The sequence below is a fragment of the Aotus nancymaae genome, unplaced genomic scaffold (assembly GCF_030222135.1).
Source record: "Aotus nancymaae isolate 86718 unplaced genomic scaffold, 86718_ANA_hifiasm-v0.15.2.pri h1tg000006l, whole genome shotgun sequence".
Lineage (NCBI taxonomy): Eukaryota > Metazoa > Chordata > Mammalia > Primates > Aotidae > Aotus > Aotus nancymaae.
Window position 1 is genome coordinate 68,467,269 of NW_026988417.1, and position 23,388 is coordinate 68,490,656.

The window sequence follows — 23,388 nt, forward strand, 5'->3', positions numbered from 1 at the left end:
GTGCTCAATAAGTACTTATCAGTTGATAGGTGTACATTTTACTTTCTAGCCTAATGGTAAGCTATTACGGAGACACTATTGTCAAAGTCGGCAGGATCATCAAACATATTTGTTAACTTTGTTCCTGAATTAAGAAGTATATTTAATTCCACTATATAAACCCAAAAAGTATTATGAAATCAGAGATCTTGCCAGGAATATCCCATGCCCTTCCCACTTATCCATCCCCTACTTTCACATGCATAAAGAAGAAATATTCCATTTACAATAAAGACATCCACTCCTTGCATAAAGAAAAATAATTGATTAAATATGATGAACACTAGCATGTACTGCTACGAAGACAGAGACTTTTGTCTTTATTGTTCACTGTTGTCTCTACAGCATCTAGAAACACATCTGCCACATAGCAGTTGCTCAATAAATACTCGCTAAATAAATGAATTAATGACTCTTTGAAGAAATAATTTGGGGCAACCTAAAGAAATTTTTTTTCAATGTTAATGTTTTGATTAAGGCTTTGGAAGAGTCTTATTATTTTACATAATACTTTTCCCAACTACTCTTACAGAATACCTCAAAAGAAAGAAAATTTATTTTACATTATAGAACCAATAATATTGCCCTAATTGAGCCAAACATAGAAAACTTTGAAAAAAACTTTCTATAAAACACTGTTTTAATATAATTTTATTAGCATTTATTACATCAAAATTCACATCTAGAGGATCCAAAGGACTGTCTTAGAAAATTCTAAAGCATATTTAATTAGGTTTTAACAGTAGGGGGGAACTTACTATAGCACAGCCCTTAAAAAGTCAAGAATACTACTGAGAATTAAGTGCAGTTCTACCAAGAACTAGAAATTAACTGCGTGCATAGTGTCACTTAAAGCAAAGTTTCATGAAAATATAATACAATTCTATGAATATATCAGTGGCAAACTCCATTGGCGTCCAAAAAACTGACACTAAAGGAATTTCCAATCCAAACACAAGCACATGGCTTTCATTCAATATAGAGCTATGAAAATTCGATCAAGAGACCCTGAATCCTTAAGTTCTTGTAACATGATTTTATGCTGTGACACTAGTACAAAACACATCAACTCTAATGCATAGATTATGACACATGATAACAGGATACCAAGGAAAGCCTTTTTCTATATCAGAAAATGCCAAGTTCTCCAGTACTGCATAGGCTGGTCATTGCTGATCCAGTGAAATTCTACGTCCTCCAGCTTGAGCAGTATTGTAGGATTCACAAATCTTACATTTCATGCCTAATATATGGAACTGAACAGTGGATCGTCCATTACAGTCATTGCAGAGAATCTGAAAAGAGATGAATTCAAATGAAATATTTTAACCTTATTAATACAAGTTGTATTGTCTGCTCATAATAATCCCTTGAAAACCATATTAAAGATGTGAAAATACATATATAAGTCTAAACATGTCAAAAAGTAGAAATTTCTTTTTATTTTTTCACTGAAAACTCTAAAAGGCTATTGAGGTGGCTCTGAATTCAGAAAGTGAAAAGGCAGATTTGAGAAAAACAAAAAAGCTTACTTTAAAATAGTTTCCAAATATTAAATAGTATAAATAGTACAAGCAAGAAAATTAACTTAGGCATAATCAAATCAATACCTGATACTTAACAATTCAAAATAACATACACAATTTCATTGTTTTTCAGTCAGAAATGTATCTCAGTTAATAAAACCAAAATTTTTAGACTTTGTATATATTTATAAAAATATAAACTTTTTTATATATTTTAGTATTAAAAATAATATTTTTGCTTATTTTTTAGGTTTAGTATACTAAGTTCCCTGTCTTCTCTGCCTCAGGAATGAATTACATTCCAAAAACCGTAGTTCCTAAAATTGACTAAATAGAGAGAGAGGCTCTTCACTCATCCCTACAATAACAAGAAGATGCTGTTTAGCAATCAATTTCTTCTAATGTTAAGAACCTGAAAAATAACAAAGGTGTTAACCTGAAAATCAATACATACTATGCAAGAAGAGCTCTAGCTTTTGAATAGTCACACTACAATAAGCAGAAAATTTCCAAATTTGCTCTAAATTACAATTTGGAAAATAATTCTTTAAAAAATATGATCTAAATGAAGAAAGTGGATTAGTAGTTGTCTAGGCCTGGGGCATTAGGGAATGACTGCTAATGGGTAGGAGCATTTCTTTTTTGGGATGATAAAAATGTTCTAAAATTGTGGTGTATGCGTAACTACATGAATATTTTAAAACGCACCAAATTGTACAATTTAAATGAATGAGTTGTATAATATGTGAATTGCATCTTAATGAAACCATTATTTCAAAAAATTCTCTACATGGAACATAGCACACTTCAGCCTCTAGTCAAACATCACATGATTATCGGTCCGTATCCCAAAAGTGATTTTTCATTGCCCTGACAATTTAATTACCCACATGAATTATAAAACACTCCAGTGTAAATAAAACAAAAAATAAATTTCATTTGGCTTTGCTAAGTGGTTTTTATCCTTGTATGCTAAAGTATTTGAAGATGTTCAGAAAATATGTAATATAACCAAAAATTATCTAGCCACAAACCAATCTAGGCTTTCCCATTCTCATCTACAACTCAATACTATGGCTGAGAAGGGACAGCAACACATCTCAATTAAAGGAAAAAAGATGATCACTCTCCATAAGACAAAAGGCACAGAAACAACCTTTTATGCTTTAGGTTGCAGGCTAATTGCAACCAAATAAAGAATGTCAAGACCCTCTGAATCTATTCTGGTTCGGGGCTGCCTGATCACAAATTGCTTCTCAATTAAGGTCTGTTAAATTTAATTTGTATAAGGTTTTTCTTCAAACAGCTGGCATCAGAAGTGGGATTTGAAGTACAGCTTTCAGTGACCCCCTAGGAGCACCAAGGCACCCAGTAAGGTACCCGTTGGGAGTCCACTGCTCTCTCACAGCAATTAGGAATCATGGTAAGTTCTCTCTTAGATTCTAAAGCTCCGCGGATTTGTGTTTAAAGCTCCACGGATTTGTGTTTTGAGCTATCCAAGTTTTTTTGAACACATTTTTTATCTGAATTGGATTCAGAAGTTGCAACAAAAACTAGACTAGGTCCAGGATCCAACTACCTTGGATCTAGCTAAAGCCCTCTTATGTCTGACTGGGTCAGGCAGAAGAACAGTAAAATGGCAAAACAGCAGGACATGCAAACTTGGCTTTTGGAAATAAATTCACAGGGTTTTTTGTGTCCTGCACCCTTTGATTCTTTTTCTGGCATGCTTAGGTAGGGAAAAATCACTGGTTAAGTGTACCAAGGAAATATGAGAGCCAAAGCCAGTTTCAAGGTGAAAATGGGATCCTTGATTTCTGACAAACTGAGCAATCTACTGGCTCTGCCTACATTTACGAATGTAAGTATTAGGCCCCAGAAGCAGCAAACACTTTTTAAACATTTTATAGAAGGATAAAATGCCATTTGCTTATAGAAATGGCAAAATCTTACTAAAGGTAATTTAAAATTATAATGGAACGTTCCAAATGAATACTAAAACTACACTCTAAGAAGTGCATTTGACAATGGCCATAAGGAGCTGTTAAAAAAAACAAACAAAACAAACCAAAAAATAAGTGCATTTGAAAATGAGAGCTCCCAAATTAGACTCATCTAAGAATACCTATTGAGTGAAGTTTCTAAAATCATTTCAGTATTTTTATTGCCTTAAAAAAAAAAGAGACGTTTTCAGAGTTTAAGAAGCAAATAAAAAAGCTTAACTATGAGCCTTTTGGCTTAGTTAGTATACTGCTCTGAAGGCTAAAAGAAAGCTAGCCTGTTAGGCTAAAAAAAAAGCTAAAAGAAAGCTATTTAAAAATCTTACAAACATTTCCCTATTTAATGTTTATAAAATATAGACCCTTAGGTAAAGCAGACTTGCTTCTTTTTCAGATCTATCCATGCTGAGTCCAGACATAGAGATGGACAGTACAATATTTTAAAATTTTTAGTAAACTGCAAACAATAAAAAAGAATGTTTTCTTTCCCCTACTCTCTTAGTGGGCTCCAACTTGAACTCAGTAATTTTAGCTAAGAAAGAGCAGTTAAATTTTTAAAAACCATCTATAGAACTAAAATATCTTCCTGGCATTTAACTGGCTTTACTATACTGAAGGCTATCCTGAAACTCTTTTGGTAAAATAAATTTATATATATAAAAGAAATTTCCATTTGTAAAGGTGTCTGTCTGTGTACACTAGGAACTCTTAGCACTGTTTTAAATTTACATAATAAGTCATATCTTTGTTTAAGGTGATTTTCTGGCCATCTTGTCTTAACTTTTACTTACACCATTTTTTCCTTGCTTTGAGCAAATGATGGTAAATATTTACGTGTAAAGTCTTAGTTCTGTGCTTTTGAGATATAAATTTTCTACCTTGTTTAACCTAAGAGTTGGCCCTTTAGAAATACATACTTAGGGTTGCCTAGCTAACAACTGCTTAGGGCAATGAAACAGGTAATTGGAAAACTGATAGTCTGAATGGGGAATAGAAAAACTATTTAAAAGCCAGCAAATGAGAATCCTTTAGGAAAAGCTCTAAGTTCTGCTTCTGCCCATGTCTGTATTCCTGTAAGTGTTATGTGTATGTGATAACACTTGGCAAATAAAGCCAGTTTTATATTGTTAGTAAAATAGGAGTGGCTTCAAACGTGTCTGTTGAATATAATTCAACACTTGACTGATTTGACTGTGAGCTTATGTTTTGGGTTTTGAACCACTAGATTATGAAGTATGGCTAAGTGAGGCCTGGGTACATGTTCTCAGTGTCTAGACCTGTAGCTACAAGGCAGAATCAAGGCTACTAGGGCTTCTTCCCTGCCACCTGTGTCATAATTTCAAATTTATTTTCAGTAATTTAAAATCTTAGAGTCATATGTTTAAGTAAATAATCATAAAACTTTTAAGTCATTTATAAGTTAAAATGCTAAAACATTAATTATAAGTTTAAGTTTATATACTTTCGCATCTTATTTTTATATAGTATAGAAAAGCTAAATATATTTAGATCTCTTAACAATTAATCATTTAAGGAAACATCCTTCCAAAAATTAAAATGGTTTCCATCTACAAATACTGATACAAACCAGTTCAAAATTACTTCCTAGGGTTTTCACTGGAAATTAGGATTACTAAGAGTTAAAATTATAGTTAATATAGGTAATTAAAACTACTAGATGTAAGAAAAACAATTCCCTACACAGTGTAAAAACAAGCGACCTGGCGTGGTGGCTCATGCCAGTAATCTCAGCACTTTGGGAGGCCGAGGCAGGTGGTTCACCTGAGGTCAGGAGTTCAAGACCAGCCTGGTCAACGTGGCAAAACCCCATCTCTACTAAAAAATACAAAAATTAGCTAGGCGTGGTAGCAGGCACCTATAATACCAACTACTCGGGAGGCTGAGGCAGGAGAATCACTTGAACTCAGGAGGCAGAAGTAGCAGTGATTTCAAATAAATAAATAAATAAAATAAAAAAATAAGTAAGACATAGTTTTGGTGAGAAAAGTCGCAAAGATGTGCTTAAAAAATTTTTTTGGTCTAGCCCGAAGTTACTTAAAGGTTGTTTCAAATTTGAGGAATAAAAAAGATATAGACTAAAATATAGAACATTCAAAAGAAAGAATTTTAAAAGTTTATAAGGAAATATAAAAGTTTATGGAAACCTTCTGTGGTCAAAAACTGACAGATTGGATAGATTTGTTTATAAGGTTTTATAAAAATTAGCTTTAGTCCTGATACTACAAAGGTAAAATCTGGTTTTCTCTTTTGAACAAAGATTTCATGTAGTATTAATAAGACAGTAAAATATTTTTGTGTACTTTTTTGAATAAACTGCAAATAATAAAAAGAGAAGACAAGGGGAGACAGATTTTGTCACATACTGTCTTAGGACTTTTGATTGTTTAGAAAATTGAGTTTCAAAGAGTAAAGGTAATTGCTTTTTAAAACCCATTAATTCTCATACTGGCTATACAAATGACTATGATTTTACAGTGACTTGTAATCCTATTTTGGTCAAGTGTTTTAAATCTTCAACACACTTAACAAGCTTCCCAAAATCAAATTTCAACTTAAAAATTAAGTCCTTTCCCTGGAACCAACCCAAATGCCCATCAATGATAGACTGAACAAAGAAAATACGGAATACTATGCAGTCATAAAAAACGACAAGTTCGTGTCCTTTGTAGAGACATGGATGAATCTGGAAACCATCATTCTCAGCAAACTGACACAAGAACAGAAAAACAAACACCGAATATTTTCACTCATAGGCAGGTGATGAACAATGCGAACAGTTGGGCACAGGGAAGGGAACAACACTCACAGGGCTAGGTGCGGGGCGGGTGGAGGAGTGGGAGGGACAACAGGGGCTTGGGGAGGATAGGGAGGGATAACACCGGGAGAAATGCCTGATGTAGGTGACGGGGGCCGGGGATGGAGACAGCAAACCACCATGGCATGTATGTACCTATGCAACAATCCTGCAGGATGCAGGATATGCACATGCACCTCAGAGCCCAAAGTACAATTAAAAAGGAAAAAAATTGTCTTTTTTTTTAAACCTCTAACTTTGGCATGCTACAAAGGGCTCCTATAGCATCCAAAAGAGAGGTAAAAAAGGATTATTTGATCTGTTAAATTACATAGGAAGCACTGTCAAATAAAAAATGATATTTAACCTTTGTGTTATATTTTTATTAAAATTTATTCCAAGATTATATGAGATTCTAAAATTCTTTATGTCTGGGTATGTGCTATCAGTCTTAATTATGGTTATTGTGTTATTGCAGGCCACAGAAATAACCAAATGTCTTTGCTAATCACATCTTTAACTGTAACCATTTTAAGTTGTTTCCACAGTTAAATGCTTAATTCTGATGCAGCTTCTCTGAAAACTTCACAAGCAAGCAAAATCCTAGAGTACTGTGTCTTCAAGAAGGTTCATGAAAGGATGAAAAGGACCCTGACAAGCACTCTGAAATACAGATTTCTGATAATTTTAGGACTTGGACTGGATAACAATTCCTTGAACTTTAATGGAGAGACTGGTTTATGAAACTGCTAACCCAAGCAGGATAAAAATTAATTGAATACCAAGAAAACAGTTGGCCAGCTTTTCATATTAAATCAGCCAGTATTGAAATTGTTTAGATTTCAATCAACTCCACAATCCAAGTCAAATTATCTATAATAACCCTTCAGTTATCAGTGGTAGGCACCTAAACTGGTATTTAAGAGGACACAAATCCAATGTTAAGCATGGACTCACGGAGAACCTGGACAGCCACCTGGCCCTTCCTAAATCCTTAAAGCTTCCATTATTAAAAGTTCTGCATTCCATGGCTTACCATGGAAAAGATAAACTAATCCAAGTTTTATATGTATATATAAAATTTATATATATTGCTAAATTGCTAAAATAATTTATGACCATTTGTTTTGTTGAAACCATAATCCTGGGAAGATAATCAAAACTTCAGGTACACATTTCTGCTACTTGATGGGCCATTTAAGTATTTATAGAGCGATTACATTCAATTGTCATTTTCAGTGCATATTTTCTGGTTGTATAGAAGGTATCCCATGCAAGAGGATTAATGCCATTACAATAGCTAAAAGGTTATTATAAAATGTGTTTCTCTCATGGGACATTCCTGGAGAAATTTCCAGTGACAGAGGTACTTACTGGACAAGTTGTGAAATAGTTAAATAAGATATTACAGATACAATAGCATTAGGCAAAACTAACTGAATTCACTGCATTGCCTTAGTCAAAGGTATTGCAGATTGATGACAATCAGATCCGACTGGAGTGGAAAACATAAGTTGACCCCTTACAAAATCATCACTGGAAAGTCTATGCACCTAATAACAGAACCTCATGTATCTTCCACTACTAAACTCTGATATGACTAAATGCTGCAAGACTTTTATGCATTATGCCAATGTATATTTTCACCAGGTAAAGAAAATTTTGATGATCCAATGACTAAGAACAATCAAACCCTTCACAATCTAGAATCTGGAGAGTGGGTCTTCTGAGAACAACATCAGAGAAAGACTGCCTTTCCAAGCTACACTGCAATAAAGCTTCTGGACTTTGAACCTTAGGTTCATTATCTGACAATTCAGAAGGGACTCTCCACACTCTTGGAACTGGACACCCATTAGAAACCTTAAGGTAAAGTTAACTAGGAAAGTTTCTCCCCAGAAGCAAGGAGCATCTTAGTATGGACGGTTTTTCCCCAAGATCATGGATCAAGACTTCTCTGTAATTATGAGATTCTTCTCTCTCAATTTGTTACTTGCTTATGATTCTGTAAACAACAGAAGTGAAAAAGGGGTCTCCTGTGTGCACTCGAAAAAAAATAAGTCTCGGATGGAATAAAAAGGGTAATAAACACTAAAAAACCAAAACGTCATCTCAAAAATCAGCAAATATGTTCTCCTAAAATAAAATGTAAAATAATTAAAAATAAAACATACTTAAAATGTCCCACCAGTGATCCAACCCTAGTCATTTATATTACTGACTGACTGGCAAGTAATGTGTAAACAATTCAGAATAAAGTTTTTGCCTGCCATCTAGTGTTGGGAAAAACTACATAAAGGTATTCTTAGGACTTTTTTTCCTGATCTGAGCTAGTTATTTAACTAAAATATAAAAATCACTAATCATCACATTAGCATCTGTGTCAAACCAATAGTTTCTTTTGGCAAATTTGAGCAGGAGGGCAAAAATAAAGAAGAGTGTCAACAAGGAATCTATGAAGTTTTAAGTACTGATTCTACTCACATCCACAGTCATGTTCTGATACTCTGATGGCATAGGAGTCTGTGCTACTTCATCATCCAGCTGTCGCCAATACCTGGTCATATCTAAAGCAGAGTGCATACATAATGGACATCTGTAGCCTCTAACAGAGACAGAAAGGTTATTTTCCAAACATTAAACAAAGAATATATTAACTCAGGTATACAAGAAGATGCAAGCTAACTGACACATGAACCATTCAAGATAGGCATTATCCTCTATTTCAACATAATTGCTTAGGAACCTAGGAACTTTCACACTATAAAACTTTTAAATTAATTCCTGTATACTTACTTAAAACTAAATCTTTTTTCTCAGTCCTGTAAAATGGAGTAGTAGTCCATTCTTTGTAGAATACACTTCATATATTTTTACAAACTAAGCTACGCCTTAGCTAAACAATCTTAATTTCTTAATATACTCATGCAAAGAGACTGTATTTGTTAAAAATTATCCAGATCATATTATTTCCTTTCTAAAATTTTGAAAAAAAAAATCACCTCTATCTAGCTCTTCAAATTTTTGCTCATCAATTTGTAGGACCAAAATCCAGTCTCCTGTTTTCAATTATTTTCATATAATTTTAATATCCATTCCATTAATAAAGTCTTAGCTCTAGATGATCGCTTCACATACTTTCTTTGTAGTCCATTATACTTGGCCAGTATAACAACCTAACAAATTTTAGCAATATTCTTCACATTTTTACAACATAACTGCATCTGGCATAGACTGTGCTTCCTAGTATACACGGCCAGAAAAAAAAGAGGTATCTATCTCCAAGTGGGAGGAGACGAGGCTTAAGAGGAACATATGGACAAAGTATGTAGTTCTATGTCCAAGACGCTTTGTCCAGTTTTAACACTATTCATCTATGCTACCCATTTCAATATAAATATCTGCTATGCCCAATACAGTATAAGTAACAATGTTTGTCCAGCTCCCCACCCCACACACATAAAAAAATCAAACATCTTACAATTATTTTTAAAATCCCAAACACTCACTCTTTCAACATTTCTTCATAACACGTTCTGAAAGAAAATAAATGATTATTTTAGTAAAACAAAAACTATCTCCACTATTTTCAAACATCATTGAGAAAAAAATGTTACTTTACCTATGTAAAAGATGTCCACATGGCAAGACATGAGCAACAACACGAGATGTGTGAATGTCCTGTCAAGGAAATAAATTTCAGTGCTTGTATGAAGACAATATAAACATCCAAGTATTTTAAATTCAAGAGCTGAGACTTTCAAAGTAAAAAATATTTTAAGCCTACCTCCAAACATATTGGACAATTCTGTCGGGATACATTTTCAATACACTGTTTAAAAGAGAAATTCACATTAGCAAACGTTTAACTAGATGAAAATGTCAGGTATAATAGTATTAATAATAAAAACTAACAAAACCAACTTACTAAAAATAATAGCTAACATTAATATATGCTTCTTATATGTCAGAAAAGAGTTGTTTAATAGTTATTTAATTCTCACACTATTTCAAGCTTGGCACATTACCTGATACAATGAAAATGCTCAATAAACATTACTGAGATTATGTTCATTTCACAGATAAGGAAAGTGACTTAGGAATTCAAGACATTTACCCAAGATCCAAAGATAATAAGATTTGGAACCTTTGCATATTATGTATGTTTTGCCCCAAAGCCAGTGACCTAAATTAGTAAGCTCAACAACTTACTAATAATATTGGCAATAGTAATAGTTCATATTATTAAAATTTACTACATGCCATGCTCAGCACAGTACCTATATAAGATCAATTAAATCTCACAATCCTAGATGAAATAGGCTATGATTATTATACCATTGTACAGTTAAAGCACTGGAGGCCTCGAGAAGCTAAGTAACTTCCAAAGTCACACATTAATAAGAGGCAGAATTAAACTGGAGCTCCAGAAGGCTGACTTCAGAGCCCGAGTTCTTAATTTGACAAGATTTAATGTCTGATTAAATGGAGGGAGATAAGAGTGCCATGGAAGACTCCCAGGTTTTTAATGGAAGCACTTAATAAATGGCAAGACCACTTAGTAATACAGACAATAAAAGATTACTGAAAAACAACAAAACAAAAAAAAACTATAACAAAAAATAAATACAAGTTTTTGAAAGCTGACAGTATAGTGGGGAGAAAAACCCTCAAAATAATAAGCTTAATACTAAGTTTAAAAAACTAGATTGTAATCCTAGCTCTGCTATTTATTAGCCCTTGAGATTTTGGACTAGCCACCACTTCTTTACTCTTATGTTTCTTATTTATAAAACTAATACATATTTCATTTGATTCTAAAGTGAACTTCACACATACATTTTAACATCTCCGCAATCACAACATATCTGATCATCAACAGCATCTTTGAGTTGATTGAATGCAAATGCCAAGGTAAGGATGCAATGAATTAGTGTGTGTACACTCACACACACACTACACATGCTTTGGAAACCAGAATATCATAGAAATGTAATCCATAAGATACTACTGACTCCACTAGCATAGCTTGCCATCACCCCAAACTCAAGTTTAAAAACCAAACTCAATCTTTTATCTCCAAAAAATTTACAATCTACTAATCAAGTACCTTAAGCTCAGGCTGAAAATCTTCAGTCATCTTTACTCAGTCTCATTCTTTTTCCTTAATACCATTACCTGATCATATATGTTCATGATTCATCTCAATTTTCCTCACCACTTTACTATTTAGGCCAAGTTCTAGCTAATAATATATTTCTGCAATAACTTCTTATCCTCATCTTCTATCGAACCTACTATACTGCTAAGTAAATGATTTCAAACAGTCTCTTTCCAATTAATGTCTATCTCTCTCTCTCTCAACAGCTACAATGTTGCTACTTACACTGTTCTCTCTTATCTGGAATTTCCACTACTTGAACAATTATCATTTACACTTCATTTTACACCAATCCTACATTCTCTAAACTCTTATAGTATGTAGAAGCAGTACTATAAATGTAATACTTTATTGAATTTTTTTTAAATAACGAAAAAGGGACTGGGATTGTGACATAATTCCTATGTCCAGATTTAAAATATGTATAACTTAATTATAAAAAGAAATATTAAAATTTTTTCTGAATTTTCTTAGAAGGTAGTGCTAATAAGGTTACACCATTCAGTATTTCTCTTGTTTTAAAGTTATTCTTAAAAGCAGTGCCAATGATAAGAATCCATAAACCAAGCTGGAAGTTGTCAACATTATGCTAATAAGTGATATAAGCATTCTTACACTACAGAGAAGAAAAGGAGTTGTAGATCAGATATTCTGTGGTATATATTTTTAAATATCTACTTGTTAATACTGCTTTTCAAAAAAGCAATATAGTTGCAGTTGGAAATATATGAAAATTAGCATGCTTACAAAACATATTAGAATTTAAGCTTGTTTTCAAAAACACTATAATACTTTAAAAATTATACAAACTAAATTATATACCTTGTGTCTTCCTTGAAGATTCATAGCTAGGCATAAGTTACATTTCAAACAATGGAAAAAATCTTCCTTTGGACCAATCCTAGCAAAACATATGAAAGCCAAAAGATTAGATGTTTTTTATAACAGTCATGATTTGTTCAATACATAAATATAAGTTTAGTCTCTATTAAAAAAATTTCCAGCTACATTGGAGAATATGGGATAAACCACTATCTCCCCAACAACCCTCTCTAAATGTAAGCACTATACAGAGTGGTATTTACCCTTCTAGGGCTTTTTCTATAAAATTGCAAAAAGAAAGAGACACACACACTTCGGGTTTGATTTCTATGTTAATGGATTCTTTCTACATATGCCATTCTGTGACTTTTTTTCACTTAATATATTCTGAAGATTTTATGTCTATCTACACAGAACCACTTCATTCTTAATGGCTACATTAATGGCATGGATGTATAATAATTTTTTTAAATATTCCCTCATTGATATAATTTATGATCTTTAGTTGCTACAATGACACAATAAACATCCTTGCCCAGACATCACTTAGTTCACATGTTGATTATTTTTCACAAGATTCCTAGAAGTGAAAGTACTGAGTCAGAAAATTTTGCAACATTAATTGTGATACTGCCAAACTGACCTCCAAATAGACTGTACAAATTTATACTTCCACCAACACTGCAAGGCAGTAACCATGTTCCCCATACTTTGGCTAAAAATGGTTACTTGTATTATAGAAAAACAAAAGATATCATTTTAATTTGCATTTCTCAAATTATGAGATGGGGAATGTACATTAATGTTTATGAACTACTTGGATTTCTCTGTGGATTGTTCATATGCTGTGTCCATTTTTCTACTGGGGTATTTGTTTTTAACCAATTTACAGGTAAAAAAAAATGTAACATGAATATTACTTTTTTCATTTATATATAATGAATATCAATGTTTTTACTTGCATGTATATTTATATATCATGAATATAATTTTTCATTTGCATATGTTATATTTACTTTTCTGGTCTGTGATTTCTCTTAATTTTGTCATATAGTCATTTTTAATTACCATGTAGTAAAAAGCCATCAGTATCATCCTGTATAGCTTATGCTTTCTGCCTCTTGTTTAGGAAAGACTTTTGTAACCTATAGATCATAAACAGACTCCTCTATGTATATTTCTAGTACTTACAGCTTTTCATTTTTATATTTTTCTGTAATCCATTTGAAATTTGTTACGTATGGCAAAGGTTAGATTGCTACTTATCCCTAAATATCTGTTCTCCACTTCTTCTACATTAATAGGGCATTTAGCTAGGCATTGAGCTATTCAGAACTGTCCTGAATAAAGACTATTTTCCAACATACCTGGAGGTTGGGAACAGAAGAGATACAAGAAAATTTTGCATTGTGCCCTCAAGAGGAAAAATATGCCTTCCCTTCACCTAACTTCCTCCTTTCCACAGGTCACAATATGAGGTATTTTAGACTACAGAGACAAGAAAATACCTTATTGATGAAAAGGCAAAAAACAAGAGGAACCTGAGTTCCTGTTTACCTACACAATTCAGACTTTTCCATGCGAAATGAACTGCCTTTCTTGAACCATTACTTTGAGTTTCTGTCACAAGATGCTAAATCCATATTCTAATGAATATAGTTTTAAGACTCAATTTTTGGTTTCTGAATGGATAATCAATTATCCTAATACTACCCCTTCCTGATTTGAAATGTCACTTTTGCCATAAATTGATGTTTGTCTGTGTATACATACACACACTCTATGTTTGGTCATTTATCTATTCATCTATTCCTGCACAAATAGTAAACTATTTGAACTATATAGCTTTATCATGTTTTGGTTTGTGGAATGGTAATCCACTCTTCATTGTTCTTCTTTCAAAATTTACTCAGCTATTGTGAATTTTCTCTTACAAATGAACTTTAGAATAGCCTGTCAAACTCCATAGGTAAAATCCCGCAGGAAGTTTCCACTACTGCCGAAGATAGAAAAACCAAGATCAGATCTACCCTCCCATCTGAAACAACAATGGCAAAAGACAGAATATATGAAACGGTGGTTTCACTGAACATCAGGCAACAAAACAGAGTGAACTGTGAGAGACAAGAAACAAAGTAAGCGAGCCCTAAAATTGCTCGTTTATTGCCTAGAGAGTTTTCAGGCCAAGACAGGGCAAAAGAACTAAGGGTGACCCAGGAAGACTTCATGACTGAAATGAGCTGAGATGGTCTACAGAAGTCAAGACAGTTAGATTCATAGGATAGAGCATCAGATAGGAGAGAGCTGCACAGAGCAGCTGAAACCCCTGAAATATTTAGTAGAATACATAGCAGCACATGGATATAAGGAAACTACACAGGGCCAGAGAAACAACTTCTAAAGAAAGAGAAGGAACAGACTATTCACACATGGTTAGGAACAGTGCCTGATCCCACCAAACAGACTGGGGAAACTCATAATTCACAGGCTCTGGGTAGAGTACTAAGAAGGACACTGTCTCAATAGTGGAGAATAATTAGCCCTAGAATAAGCCCTTCTGTAGATCTACCTAACAAATTAGAAAAGTAAATATCAGAAAGTCCAAACTGTTACCAAGTAACTTAACTACATCCCAAAACAAATCTCAAGAAGATTTATAGTAATACAAAAATAGCCAGCACTAAACATGGTTAAAAAAAAACACAAAACAAAACACACGTGATATCCAATCAACAATAACCAGGCATGCAAAGAGGCAGAAAAACACAAATGTAAAATGAGAATAATAATCAATCAAATCAACCCAGAACTGACACAGATATTAGAATAGAGGGCATTAAAAGTTATTATAACTGTATACCATTATATTCAAAAAGTAGTAAAAATACGGAAAATATGTTTAAAGACCCAAATCAAACTTCCAGAGATAAAAACTACAATGTCTGAGATTTAGAAATACACTGATGGATTAATGGCAAGTTTGATATTGCTAACAAAAAGGTTAGTCAACTTGAAGGCACAGTAACAGAAACTATCTGAAATGAAACAGGAAGAAAAAGGAATTTTTTTTAAATAACAAAGCATGAGTAAGCTGTGAGACAACTTCAATCAACCTAATATACATGTGTTCAGTTGAGCTTAACGCTGCCTCTTGCATATTTTAAGTTTGTCCTAAAGGCTTTGCTGTACGGTTAACTGTAACCTAACTGGATGTGTATACAGACAGTAACCTACTCTTGTACTAATCACCAAGTTTCAGTCAATCACAGGCAGTCCTCTGTTCAAACTGTGTTCAAATAAAGGGAAATGCTGAGCTGTAACCAATCCAGCTGTTTCTGTACCTCACCCGTTTTCTGTCACTTTTCTTTTTCTATCCATAAATCCTCTCTGACCACGTGGCAGAGCCAAGGTTGCTCTGAATCTATTTTCATTTTGGGGCTACCCAACTTGCAAATTATTTTTTGCTCAATTAAACTCTGTTAAGTTTAATTTGCCTTAAGTTTTTCTTTTAACACATGCAACTGGAGATCCCTAAGGTGGGAAGCGGGGGAAGGGGAGGACTGGAAAAACATCTGAAATACTAATAGCCAAAACTTTCCTGAAATTAATGAAAAAAACTATAAATCAATGGACTCAAAAAGCTCAACAAACCTTAAGGACAAGCAACATGAGGAAAACTATACAATAGAATGTCATAATCCAATTGTCAAAACTAGAAACAAAAAAAATCTTAAAAGAAGCCACAAAAAAAAAAAAAAAAAAAAGACCTGCACAAAAGAAAGATGAAGATGACTTGATTACCCTTGGGAAAGACTTCACAAACCCAAAATTGGTAAAAGGAAAGAAATAACGAAGAGCAGAGTAGAAAAAAATGAAAGTGAGACTAAAAACACCATACAAAAGACCAAGAAAACAAAAGCTGGTGTTTTGGGAAAGATAATACAAAAATCAAAAAAATATTTAGGTAGATTTAGTAGAAAAAAAGAAAGAAAAAAAAAGAAAACCAGAGAAGACATAAGAACTCAGACCACAGAAATACAAAGATAGATACTATTATGAACAACTATATGAAAAGAAATTGGAAAACCTAGAATAGATAAATTCCTGGACACATCCAATCTTCTAAGCTTCAACCACGAAGAAACAGAAAACCTCAATAAGCCAGTAACAAGTAATGAGATTGAAGCCATAACAAAAAGTTTTGCACCAAAGAAAAACCATACTGCTGATGGCTTCACTGCTGAACTATAGTAAACATTTAAAGAAAGGAAGGAAGAGAAAGAAAATAAATCCTAAAATTTACATGGAGCCGCAAAAGACCCTGAATGTCGTGGTCACCCCACATTGGATGCCACTGTCAGGATCACCTGCAGGAGTCTGTACAGACCCTGACTCAACGACAGGCAAATAAAGTACACTGACACACAGATACTATGCTTTTTAAGTTCAGCTGAGGGTCCCTGCGGCTTCTTACAGACTCCCTGGAAAGTGCTGTAAACAGTTGCAACCGCCAGCCCTCCCCAGCCAGTGAGACACATTTATTCAGTAAAGCTTAACTGACAAAAGACTTGAGTCAACACACTTGCAGCAAGATCAAAGGCCCAGGTTCCAATGCCCAAAGCAAACACCATTAGTGGATAATATCCCTGGTCAACCCCCCCAAGAGGGCCATCTGGCTCAAAAGTTAGTTTTAAGATCACATGAGTAAACAAGTTAGTTAGGTAAACTCCCCCACATACCCTAGCTATTTGCTTCACTTATTAACTAAATGTAAGGGGGATTTAGGCTGCCTTCAGCCAAAACTTCTACTGAAACTATGAAAACATCCTTAAGCCTTCCAAAAGGATTTGAGACTATATTTTATAACTTTTCTCTACTACATTTCCCTTAATATTTTTGCCACCATCCTGAGTGAATTCCCACACCTGAATAGTCAAAGCAATTCTGAGCAAAAAGAACAAAACTGGAGAGGCTTCATAATACCTAACTTCAAAATATACTACAAAGCTACTGTACCAAATCAGCATGGTACTGGCATAAAAAGAGACAAATAGACCAATTATGCAGAACAGAGAAACCCACATATAAATGTATGCATTTACAGCTAACTCATATTCAAGAAAGGTGCCAAAAATGTAAAAGGGAAAAAAGATAATCTCTTCAATAAATGGTGCAGAAAAAAACATGATAACCATATGCAGAAGAATGAAACTAGATGCTTATCTCTCATCAGATACAGAAATCAAATCAAAATGGATTAAAGACTTAAACCTAAGACCTGAAACTATAAACTACTAAAGGAAAACACTGGGGAAACTCTCCAGGACACTAGTCTTGGCAAAGACTTTCTGTGTCAGATCTCAAAAGCACACAAGACTGAAACAAAAATAGACAGATAGAATTACATCAAGCTAAAAAGCTTCTGCAGAGCTCAGGAAACAAACAACAAAGTGAAGAGACAACCCATAGAATGAGAGAAACTATTTGCAAACTATCCACCTGACAAGGAATTAATAATCAGAATATACAAACAGCTCAAACAACTTAATAACAAAAAAAAAATCTGACTTAAAAATAGTTCAACAGTCATTTCTCAAAAGACAAACAAATGGCCTGGCCAACAGGTACAGAAAATACTCAACATCACTACTCATCAGAGAAATGAAAATTAAAACCACAATGAGGTATCATCACATCCCAGTTAGAAGGGCTTATATCACAAAAAGGGAATAACAGATGCTGGTGAGGATATAGAGAAAGTGGAACCCTTGTATACTATTTGTGGAAATATAAATTAATACAGCCACTGTGGAGAACTGTATGGAGATTTCTCAAAAAAACTAAACACAGAGCTACCATATGATCCAACAAGTCCACTACAAGTCCATATCTAAAGAGAAATCAGTATATCAAAGGGTATCTGCACTCCCATGTTTACTGCAGCACTATTCACAATGGCCAAAATATAGAATCAACCTAAGTGTCCATCAGTGAAGAATGAATAAAGAAAATGTGGTATATGTACACTATGGAATATTATTCAGCCATTAAAAAGAATGAAATCCTGTCATTTACAGCAACATGGATGGGATGAAGATCATTATGTTAAGTGAAGCAAGCCAATCACAGAAAGACAAATATTACATGTTCTCAATCATATGTGAGAGCTAAAAACTGGATGTCATGAAGATAGAGAATAGGCTGGAAGATACCAGAAGCCAACTGGTAGGGAGGATCAGGCAGGTGAGGGGATGAAGAAAAGTTGATTAATGTGTAAAAATATACACTTAGAAGAAATAAGCCCTGGTGTTTGACAGATCAGTAGGGTGACTACAGTTAACATTAATTGATTATACATCTTAAACTAGCTAAAAGAGAATTAATTCAAATGTTTCCAGCATAAGTATTTAAGCCTGGGCAACATGGAGAAACCCCATCTCCACAAAAAATTAGCTAGGCGTGGTGGCATATGCCTATACTCCCAGCTACCCAGGAGACTGAGGGGGAGGATCACATAAACATGGGAGGTTGAGGCTGCAGAGAGCTGTGATCGTGCCATTGCACTCTAGCCTAGGCAACAAAGCAAGACCCCTTCTCAAAAAACAATAAATGTTTAAGGTGATGAATATACCAATTACTCTGATTTGATTATATGAATGCATCAAATTATCAAATGTAGTCCAAAAACACGTACATCTAATACATGTCAATAAAAATAAGGAATCAGAACACAGCAACCACTTCTGCTATACAATGCTGTCTTATAATAAACTCTGATGCTTACTTAGTAACAATGAGAAAGTGGTATTTCCTCACTTTTTAAAAAGCTCATTCTTGTACATTCCAGTAATGTCCATTACCAAAAAATTAAGACCAGATATTTGATGATATTTACCAAAAATTGATGCCCCAACTTTAGGGCACATCAGTCTTTGAGAAATATAGCCTCTGTCAAAAGATAATCTATAACTATAATCAAGCTATTTTAAAATGCAAATCAGGATTAAACTCTGTAAGAAGCACCTGATTTGCTTACAGTGATTATTGCCTAAGGATGAACAGCAATTTTTCAAGCCCACACCTCCAGATGAGTCAGAGATACCACAGATGAAGCAAAAGGTACAAGAGTAGAAATATCAGTAGGAGAGCTACGCCAAGAAGACCTGTTCATCCTTGCCTTATGGATTTATTTAATGAACTAAAAGCAATGACAAACCTTCCTAATATACCTAAGACAAAAATGTTTAATTCCCAAAGGGGACTTAGTGTAAAAGACTATCAAGAATGTACAGCTCCAAAGTAAGAAGACTGATTTTCAAACAAAAATACGGGAATTAATACATTCAAATGACATGATTTTTTTTTAAGTTATTATGAAAGGATAAAGAGTTTCCAACAATGCTGCTATTGCACAGACATTTTTAACCTATCTTTGTGTGTGTGTGTGTGTGTGTGTGTGTGTGTGTGTGTGTGTGTTTCAGATGGAGTTTTGCTCTTGTTGCCCAGGCTGGCGTATAATGGTGTAATCTCGGCTCACCGCAACCTCCACCTCCCAGGTTCAAGCGATTCTCCTGCCTCAGCCTCCCAAGTAGCTGGGATTACAGACATGCATCATGACACCCAGCTAATTTTGTATTTTTAGTAGAGATAGGGTTTATCCATGTTGGTCAGGCTGGTCTCAAACTCCCAACCTCAGGTGATCTGCCTGCCTCGGCCTCCCAGAGTGCTGGGATTATAGGCGTGAGCCACCACGACCAGCTCTTTTAATATTTTTATTATTTAGAAAACAATAGTCATTACTGATGATCATATGTCATTTGACTAAAGACAGTATTTGTCAATCTTAATAGATTTTGTTCCCAATATCTTTTGGCAAATTTTTTAAAAACCAAAAGAGCTCAAAAATCCTTGAGAGTAAGTTTTCAGTACGCCACACGCACTCATTAAAAGCAACAGCAGGCTGGGCATGCTGGCTCATGCCTGTAATCCCAGCACTTTGGGAGGCCGAGGCAGGTGGATCAGGAGGTCAGGAGTTCAAGACCAGCCTGGCCAACACAGTGAAACCCCATCTCTACTAAAAAACACAAAAAACTTACCCAGGCATGGTGGCACATGCCTGTAGTCCCAGCTACTCAGGAGGCTGAGGCAGGAGAATCACTTGAACCCAGGAGATGAAGGTTGCAGTGAGCCGAGATCATGCCACTGATCTCTAGCTTGGGCAACAGAGTGAGATATCATCTCAAAAAAAAAAAAAAAACAACTGCAGAAATAAATATTTCAAGTATTTTTGAACAATGACAAAAGATATAATGCCTCCTAAAATACCTACTTGAAATGAACATAACTATTTGTCTGTAACTTGAGTCACATAACAATACTCAATAACATATAACAACTTTTCTATTTGTAAGGTCTGTTATTCTATACATTAAACATCTCCTAATTATGTTTTACTGAACATGAAAAGGATTCTATAATCAAATACTGTATTAGAAATTCAATATAGTTGGATATTTCCACTGTACAATGAACAAGTTAGAAGTTCTGAGAAGGCTGGACATGGTGGCTCACGCCTGTAATCCCAGTCCTTTGGGAGGCTGAGGTGGGTGGATCACCTGAGGTCGGGAGTTCAAGACCAGCTTGACCAAGATGGGGAAACCCTGTCTCTACTAAAAATACAAACTTAGCTGGGCATTGTGGCACATGCCTGTAATCCCAGCTACTCAGGAAGCTGAGGCAGGAAAATCGCTTGAACCCAGGAGGCAGAAGTTTCAGTGAGCCAAGATCACACCATTGCACTCTAGCTTGGGCAACAAGAGCGAAACTTCATCTCAATTAAAAAAAAATTTCTGAGAAAGGATTTTGACTAAATTCAGCATTTAACAAACCTTTATGACTGCAAAAGCCTTTTTATACAATATCCACTCTGTACACAGATCCAGTTCCTTTTTTAATCAATTCTGTTTTAAAGATGAATATTTTATTACATTTATTATTTCTTAGAAGTCTTCTAAAGAAAATCTACTTTTTCTTTAATAGAATAAACTCATTCTATTCTGTTTGTAATTACCATATGGGTCCATTGAACCCTTTTATAAATCTAACACATTATGGAATCTTAATAATCTTATTTTTCCTAATTTTGGCATTTCAGTAGCCCAGGAATCCTTTTACATTAATTATCAATTGTTCCCAACTATCCTAACAAAAAGACTAAAATGCAAAGCATGGTAGAAAGATCTTTCATGTAGAAACATGAAAGAATGACATAGTATGAAATAATCACTAATGCATAATCCTTCAGTTTGCTTTCTGTACCGCTCCAAGTATTACATCATCTTTCATGAAGGCATTAAAGAGTCTGCAGATACCTTCTTTGTAGTTTTCCTTGAACGCAATTGAGAAATCTGAATTTTTCATTGTTCACAAATAGAAAAAAAAAAGGAAAATTTAGACAAAGTAGAAGATAACTGCAAAAAGGGAGATAACAACTCTAGACTGAAGGTTCTCCACCTAGGCAATATTTACATTTTGAAACAGATAATTATTTGTGGCAGGGAAGTGTCTTGTACATTATAGGATGTTTAGCTGCATCCCTGGTCTCTATCCAGTAGATGCCATTAGCCTTGACTACCCCTCACTCCCTGGTTACAACAGCTGAAAGTGTCTCCAGGCATTACCAGATATAACCTGGGAAAAAACTGTCCCCAGATGAGAACCAGTGCTCTGGACTCTAATTATAATGATGGTGAAATCAACCCTATAAGCAATAAACCAGATTATGATTTTCAGATGATGTGCTATATGAACAGTCTCACGGGAAAAAAAAGGAATGAACAATATACTTCTAAGAACAAAAAAAAAATATGGTATCCTCACTTAGTCATTTATTAGGAAGGACTTCAAATTACATTATGTCATGACAAAAACCTGGACCATCCCATTTTGCTAAAAGGATGTGTGATAATATTTTCCAACTTTTATGATGTTTGTACACCAAAATGTACTTAATATGGTTCATAAGTGGACAAATGTTGAAGGCAGATACATTATGTAAAAGTACTTAGAAGGAAACAGATGATGTAAAATGAAAATAATTTATTAATATGTTTTGTAATTATGGAGCAAAGACAGCCATCTTTTCTTCAACCAAATTGTGACTCTCAAAGTTCTCAAATTTATTTGAATTAGGCAATGCATGTACAGAAGTAATGATAGGCCAAAACTTATTAGTGGTGTATTTGAGATCTGGACTTAGTATTGCATTTAGATGATGCAAATACAAGAACCAGAAGTAACTACAAGCTAGAACCTATTAGAAATGTGTCTAAAATCTAGAATCAGTATGCATATGTGCCATATTCAAGCATGAAAACTGACAAGTAAATACAGTTGACCCTTGAACAACATGAATTTAAAGTACACAGGTCTATTTATAAGTAGATTTTCTACCACCTCTGCCACCCCAAAATAGCAAAACCAATCTCTCTTATTCCTCCCTCTTTTCAGCCTACTCAACATGCAGACAAGGATGAAGACTTTTATGATGATCCATTTCCACTTAATGAACAGTTAATATATTTCTCTAGTTTATCATAAAAATATAGTATATAATACATATAACATTACAAAATATGTATTAACGACTATGTTATTGGTAAGACTTCCAGTCAGTAGCAGGCTATTGGTAGTTAAAATGTGGGGAGTTGAAAGTTATACTCAGATTTTCAACCGAGCAGGCAGTTGGTGCCCTTAACCCCAACATCGTCCAAGGGTCAACTGCAGTTACAAAGAACACTGACATATTTGAGCACACATGTCTTCAACTTGGAATATATGGAATTAAAATTTAGGTTTGCAGTGTTCAAATTCCTAGTAAAATTTCCAATGAAGTTGTTTTTCACAACCCTTTATTCTTTCTTCAGCACATTATTCATAAAAGGACTTTAAAATATTTTTTAAAATAAAAATCCACTATTCTTAAATGGTAAATGGTGATGACTAATTTTTCTAGTATATTCAGGG

General features: G+C 34.2%; 1 protein-coding gene across 3 annotated transcripts in view; it reads right to left on the reverse strand.

The window, feature by feature from the left end:
* Nucleotides 1-672: 672 nt before the first annotated feature.
* The window catches only part of RCHY1 (ring finger and CHY zinc finger domain containing 1), a 32,458-nt gene continuing 9,742 nt past the window's right edge, over nt 673-23,388 (reverse strand). For all 3 annotated transcript variants that reach the window (XM_012446984.2, XM_012446987.3, XM_012446986.3), the window contains 6 exons: nt 12,364-12,442; nt 10,168-10,212; nt 10,003-10,061; nt 9,890-9,916; nt 8,865-8,985; nt 673-1,334 (listed from right to left, as the gene is read on the reverse strand). In XM_012446984.2, the coding sequence (XP_012302407.1) occupies nt 1,206-1,334; nt 8,865-8,985; nt 9,890-9,916; nt 10,003-10,061; nt 10,168-10,212; nt 12,364-12,442 (460 nt within the window). In that variant the 3' untranslated portion in view covers nt 673-1,205. The remainder of the gene's footprint in view (nt 1,335-8,864; nt 8,986-9,889; nt 9,917-10,002; nt 10,062-10,167; nt 10,213-12,363; nt 12,443-23,388) is intronic.